Source organism: Mandrillus leucophaeus, unplaced genomic scaffold (assembly GCF_000951045.1).
Source record: "Mandrillus leucophaeus isolate KB7577 unplaced genomic scaffold, Mleu.le_1.0 Scaffold42, whole genome shotgun sequence".
In the NCBI taxonomy this organism is placed as follows: domain Eukaryota; kingdom Metazoa; phylum Chordata; class Mammalia; order Primates; family Cercopithecidae; genus Mandrillus; species Mandrillus leucophaeus.
The window spans coordinates 4,945,183-4,952,255 of record NW_012104476.1 but is presented as its reverse complement, the minus strand read 5'-3'; the positions used below and the strand labels follow the sequence as shown (position 1 = coordinate 4,952,255).

At 42.5% G+C, this 7,073-nt stretch overlaps 1 protein-coding gene across 1 annotated transcript in view; it reads left to right on the top strand.

The window, feature by feature from the left end:
* LOC105548736 (vitamin K epoxide reductase complex subunit 1-like protein 1) overlaps window positions 1-5,909 on the top strand; it is a 20,280-nt gene extending 14,371 nt beyond the window's left edge. Inside the window, exon 3 of the mRNA XM_011992909.1 lies at window positions 825-5,909. Coding sequence (XP_011848299.1) covers window positions 825-1,051 — 227 coding nt within the window. The 3' untranslated portion in view covers window positions 1,052-5,909. The remainder of the gene's footprint in view (window positions 1-824) is intronic.
* Window positions 5,910-7,073: the final 1,164 nt, after the last annotated feature.

Here is a 7,073-nt window from a genome sequence, read left to right as displayed (position 1 = left end):
TTTTCTCTCCTCAGCAGCTTGTTGGTGTAGTCACCTCTCATTGTGGATTTTTAATCAATCTGATCTAAACATGGAAAAGCAAATTTTACTTTCCATAGATGGGGAGGCTGTAATGAAAACCAGAGAAGGTTCTCACCAAATGTGTGCAGGTCGGTTTAGGAAAAGGCTGCGGTCCTCATGTCCCTTTATTCATTTGGTGTCTTGGGGCTGTTGATGTTACAAGTCAGCTTCATTGCTTAATGTGATTGTGAGACTGCATGTTTGCTTTGTGTGCATATTTTCAACTAGGTTAGTTTATGAAATTAGTAATATTTCACCGAAAGATTGAGAAATCAAAAACATTGCAGCTATAAAACTGGCATTTGGCCGGGTATGGTGGCCCACACCTGTAATCCTAGCACTTTGGGAGGCTGAAGCGGGAGGATCACCTGAGGTCAGGAGTTGGAGACCAGCCTGGCCAACAAAAAATTAGCCTGGCATGGTGGCACATGCCTGTGATCCTGGCTACTTTGGAGGCTGAGGCAGGAGAATTGCTTAAACCCGGGAGGTAGACGTTGCAGTGAGGTGAGATTGTATCACTGCATTCCAGCCTGGGCAATACAGTGAAACCCCATCTCAAAAGCCTGAAAAGCTAGCATTTGATCTGCAGAGTCCACCTGTATAATTTTAATGAAACAGACCAGTATTTGTTTTCAATTTTCAGAGTTTGGCAGGAAGATCAGTATTCAAACACTGCAGCAAGTCACACAGTGTTAGTCCTGGTCACTCAGAAAGCCTCTCTCCAGCACCAAGGCCTGATTGAGCCTGCGTCTCTTCTCTTACAGGCATGACAGCAAGCGCGGTGGCGGCTTTGATCCTCATGACGTCCTCCATCATGTCGGTCGTGGGGTCCCTGTACCTGGCCTACATTCTGTACTTTGTGCTGAAGGAGTTCTGCATCATCTGCGTCGTCACGTACGTGCTGAACTTCCTTCTTCTCATTATCAACTACAAACGACTAGTTTACTTGAATGTGGCCTGGAAGTGGCAGCTGCAGCCCAAGCAGGACTGACGCCCGACAGACTCTGCCCTGACAGTCTCAAGCCCCTTTTCCATTCAGTTTATTTTGCAGCAGGTTTTTATTATTATTATTCACAACAGACACTTTCCCTAAGAATCTCAAACTGATTTTTTAAAATCCTGTAAATTAGAAGGGGCCCTCGCTATTTTCTGTGTCAATCTTCATTTTAAATATGGATACAAAAAGGATACGCCGAGCCAATCAAAGACAAGCTTTAACTTTACTTTGAAGATGTTTCTGAAATGATAAAATGTAGCCCTAGCCCCCTGCCCTCAATTGTAAAGTCAGCAACCATTGCTAGTAATTCTTTAATGTGTATAAATTCAATTTCAGGTATAACAAATGTGATCATGACATGAAAATATTTTAGAATAGATACTGTATTAAACATTGCCATGTTTACAATATGTAATATGTTTTTAGCTGATGGATTTAAACATGTAGATTCAACTAGAATCCATTATGTGATATTTGTAAATAAAGATAGAAATATTAGATCCATTTCTGCAGAACTTACTGTACAGTTTAGTTGGAGTGTAGCATTGAAGAACTGTCAGCTGAGCATTGACTGAAGAGATAGTGAAAATAGCCTATACACAGCATCTTGTGGAAAGTACTGGCAGCTGTGGGTGCAGCAAATAATAGGGTGAAAAAAATAATAATAGGGTGGTTGGTTCCCTTTCATCTCCCTCTTCTGAAAGGAAGAAATTGAATTGGAACGTTCAAGCCTGTTTGTGTCCAGTCATAAAACTGGACCAATTGTTAACCTTACAGAATGAGTCATGTGGCCAGACCTTCAAGTCCAAGGCCTTCAGGACACCAAGGATGGGAAAATGGGTATTTTTTCTTTGGAGAAAAGCTGGAAATATAAGCCTGGCATTATTAGGTAAAGTTTCTTCCACCAGTTGAATTTTCATGCAGATATTTTTCCTTAACGTTGGTGCCAGTCAACCAAACAGTATTATGATGGAAAAGACCAGTCTAAGCCCCGTCGCTCCAGCGTGGGAGCCAGTGTTCTTGCTCATTGTTTCTTTCTGCACTAACCACTCGGATGTCTAATTTAGTTGTTTTGCAGTCAAATACTGGATTTGTAACCTTCAGGGCTGACATGCTGCGCAGTTTGCTTCATCGGGAGAATAGGAACAGGTAGACACATCTCAAGGCTAAATCTGGTCGTGTCGCCACTGCTCTCATAATGACACACATGCAGTAAGAAGAATTTTGGAAGGGGATTCAAGTAAACCCAAATGAAATTGTGACAGGATGTTTGTATGGTTAACATCTGATATCAGAATGTTAAAAGTGCCTTCTGTCTTAAATCTCAAACCAAATATTTTGTGTGTTGACCTTGGGCAGAAGTGTCCTGCCCTCCTGTCTTCACCGTCAGGTAGAAAACCCGCACTCTGCAGAAGGGTCCTGTGTGATCATTTCACTCCTCCGGTTGGGAAGCAGCAGTAATGTTTTTGCTTCCAATCTGATTAATCATTTTATGTTAAAAACAGTCAATGAGACCAGTACCTCTTGAGTGCTTTATTTGCCTTCTCTTTGAAGGGAGGGGACAGGCTCTGCTCTGTAAACTCAAATGTGTAGGGTCAGCAACAATTCTGTAGCTTCCAACTGACTCAGAATTGACGCAACGTAGGTCTTCTGGCCCGAGGCAGGTATCAAGCCGGAATTGTAATGAACTTTTCACCAGTTTCAACCAGTTTCTTAAAAGATGGCTTAACTCAAGATTTCATCAAGACTTGTGTTTTCCCATGAATGTGAATCTTTCAATGGCTGTTGGAGTATGCATGTACTGTTCTTGTATTCTGAAGTAGTTAAAGAACTCTAGAAAGCACTGATTGGCCGTCTGGTGCCTATGGAGAAAGAAGTCCTCACGTTTGAGGGCTGTACAGCGAGGCCGTCTTATAGCAGCGCGTCCAGCTCTACCAAGGCAGTCCTCTGGTTCTTTTCTCTAAGCTACAGTGGAAATGGCCTAATGGTTAAAACTGTGGTACACATAACACCGGTTGTGCTAAACAAGTTCCTCCTGTCCCAGGATCCAATGGTTTTTCATCCTATTTTGTATCAATCAGCAGAGTATAGTTAAAGCTTGTCTTGATGTTGCATTCTTGCAAATGTCTTCAACTCTTACCTGAGAAAACATGGGAAAATGGTCAGCCAGACCCTTTCAGTTTTTCCTTTGCTTTTCTAAGGCTCGGGGAAACCACTGTTTCAGTTGTATAAATTTTTTTTTGCCACATTCTTATGGCCCAATTGAATTAATACCTTTTTTCCTCACTGAGAGAGGAACACGTACTGCCTGTCATAACAGCATTGTAATGCCAGTGTCTCAGTAAGTAACAGAACCCTGGTGGTGTTTATTGGGTGTTTTTTGCCCTGGAGAATTCAGATTCCCTTCTATACCTTCTATTCTGCCCAGAAGAGGGGGGAATCACCAGTGTTATAAAATTAGAAGATTGTTTTGCCTGTTTTAGACTGAATATTTGAACACTGCAGCATTACTAGCCATCAGTGTTAAAGGACAGATGAGGGGAAACTTTTGTTTTTAGCAGTAACTCCATGCTTCATCTTTTAAAAGTAATTTGTTCCAAATGAAGCCATTTATTGACTTGATGCTCACAAATATCATTTGAAGAAATAAGACGAATTGGGGTTAGATGATAAATTCTAGGGAATCTGGGTGATTTGGGGGATTTCATTTGGTTTTGCATTACAGCTAGTTGCTCTCAGTAAAAGTAAATTTCTGGTGAAATAACTCAGGTTTAACTGGCTGTGTGCCCAGAATCACTGTTCCTTTACACATGTGTCCTCTCCTTAAATTCATTACTTTCAAATGATGTTCAAAGCATTGACTGTTTTCATTCAAAGAGGACCAAGACTACAGTGAAATTAAAACTATTTGCTGGCCGGGCATGGTGGCTCACACCTGTAATCCCAGCACTTTGGGAGGCCGACGCAGGTGGATCACCTGAGGTCAGAAGTTCAAGACCAGTTGACCAACATAGTGGAACTCTATCGCTACTAAAAATACAAAAGTTAGTTGGGCATGGTGGCTGGCACCTGTAATGCCAGCTACTCTGGAGGCTGAGGCAGGAGAATTGCTTGAACCCAGTAGGCGGAGTTTGCAGTGAGCCATGATTGTGCCATTGCACTCCAGCCTGGGCAATGAGTGAAACTCTGTCTCAAATAAAAAATAAATAAAAACTATTTGTTGACTATTGTTTTTCATTTAGTTTTTGAAAAGACTATTGGCAAAAGGCAAAAGTACAGGGTTATCTTCAGCAGTTTCTTCGTAACTTAGATTGGTACCAAGAGTGACAGGAGATCTTGTCTTGAAAATCAATATTAGACAGATGCCAACAAGGAGACCCTGTGGGACTTCTGGTAACCTATTTGGGGAGACGACCTAATGACCTATTATACAGTTTCTGTCTTCATGTCTTTTCCTCCAACACACAAGCATTGGTGAAACATTTCAGACACCTCAGGCAGCACTTACGGTTTCTAATTGTGACAACTACCCTTCCATCAAACAAAAAAGGCAAGGGTGGGAGCCCCAGCTACTTGGCTAAACATTTTTTTACTACAAATTCACCTAGAAAAGGTGAAATGTTTTGTTATAAAACTGTATTAGGCATGACCTAAGTATTAGGTGTATGATCTGTCTAGAATGTTCCATGAGAAAGATTTCTTACTAGTGCTTTAAGCTCCAGAGTAAACATTCATTTAAAATGGAGTTCAGTGGGCAGGTTTCCCCTTTAATCTAGATAGAAATACTCTTTATCAGAGATTTAAGGCGCCGTTTTGCTAACTGGTAAATAAAACCAAATGTAAATATGTAAGAATGTTTATTTGTTGCACATAACTTTTTTGGTATAAAATAAATGTAGAAGTTACCTGTGGAAGTTGTGCTCCCATTATTCTTAAACTGCAGGGTTGCATTCCAAAAAAGAAGCTGAAACGAGGTCTTTTTAGACTCGGTAGGAGCCTTATATTCTTGAAGTCAATACTGTAACCTCATTTCTAAGGTATACAGGGTTGATTCTTTTTCTCTTAAATCATACGTAACTTGCAGAAGATTCAGAGTCCTCAGACCTCTAGATCTTGGAATTCCTGTGGGTTTATGATGTATGTGATTGTCAAGAATTAATGATAAAATGTGTCACTGCCTACTGTTCTGTGAACACTCAGAATGTATTAATGAGCTGTTTTTCCATAGTTTTACTTTAGCTTACCTTGAATACTCCATGTATAATCCTCTAAAAAGGTAGCATCGGCAAGAAAGATGAATCCGTTGGAAATACAGCTGAGCTATCCTTCATGGACTAGAACAAGTGTGTTCTGTGCTGGAGCTTAAGACCTGTGGAAAGGGGCACTGCCCCCACCGGGCGCAATGGCTCATGCCTGTAATCCCAGCACTTTGGGAGGCAGAGGTGGGTAGATCACTTGAGGTCAGGAGTTCAAGACCAGCCTGGCCAATATGGTGAAAGCCTGCCTCTACTAAAAACCTAAAAAAACTAGCCAGGATTGTGGCATGTGCCTGTAATCCCAGCTATTCAGGAGGCTGAGGCAGAAGAATTGCTTGAACCCGGGAGGAGGTTGCAGTGAGACGAGTTCATGCCACTGCACTGCAGCCTGGGCAACAGAAGAAGACTCCATCTCAAAAAAAAAAGGACTACCCCTAATTTGTAAACCATTTAGATGTGTCTACTACATTTAACTTTTCTTAATGCTTGTCAACTTTTATTCATTATATCTCGACATACTGGAACACAAAACTTGATTCCTTTGAAAACTAAAGAGAGGTTGATAAAAAAATATACAAGCCCTAGATTCTTAATTGGAACTGACTACACTCTCATTTTTTAAAAATGGACTGACGATGCCTAATAAAACCAGGCGAAATTAACTTTATTCTTTCTTTCATGGAGCTTGCACAGGAAAGCTAAAAAGGAGGGTCTGTGTGGAGACAGGGGGCTCAACCACAAGAGAGGGGGAAATCAAGTTCTATAGCAAGAACCATACTGGAGGCCGGGCACGGTGGCTCATGCCTGTAATCCCAGCACTTGGGGAGGCTAAGGCGAGCGGATCACCCGAGGTCAGGAGTTCAAGACCAGCCTGGCCAACATGGCAAAACCCCGTCTCTACTAAAAATATTTTAAAAAATTTAGCTGGGAGTGGTGGCAGTTGCCTGTAGTTCCAGCTACTTGGGAGGCTGAGGCAGGAGAATTGCTTGAACCCCGGAGGTGAAGGTTGCAGTGAGCCGAGGTTGCACCACTGCACTCCAGCCTGGCCGACAGAGCAAGACTGTCTCAAAACAAACAAAACAAAACTGTATTGGTTCACTGTCTTTCAACTGACTGGACAGCAAAAGGAATATTTTTCCAAAGAATATACTTCAAATCAGAACTGATGCACCATTCTTGCCTTACTGGAGCCCGTGAAGAGAGGGAGGAGAGATTCCTTAAGCAAAGACTGTGCTCTGGGAGGGGGTAGGTGGCGTCATTTCGGGGTATAAAGCCATGGAATGCTGATTTGTAGGCAGAGTTGTTTAAGGAGGTCTTGTCACACTCAGTGGCATCCGTTATGATCAAGCCAATGGGCGTTTACACTCATCTGCCCATTTCTGTCAAGACCCTATGGCTGAGGTCAGAACGATGTCCTGGGAGAACCAGTTACCTCTAACCTTCCAGTTCAGACACTGCCAGCTTAACTATGTGGAAACTGGCTCACAGACCCTGCTAAGTGCTGCAGCATGACAGCGTTTCTATGAATTTGTTGGTACATGTGGGACTTTAGCTCATCTGAGGAGTCGAACAGCAGCTGTGAAAGTCTTCTACTCACTCCCTGTCGAGGCTGGCCCGGTTTGCTGCACAAACACGGCGGCCCCAGGACCATGGGGCTATTTCTGCAGATGCCCTCTGGAACCAGCTGCTCTGAACATGGTGGGGGTGTTGGAGCAGCAGTTTCTCCAAAGTCCACACATAGTTAAGGCTCTGAAAACAGC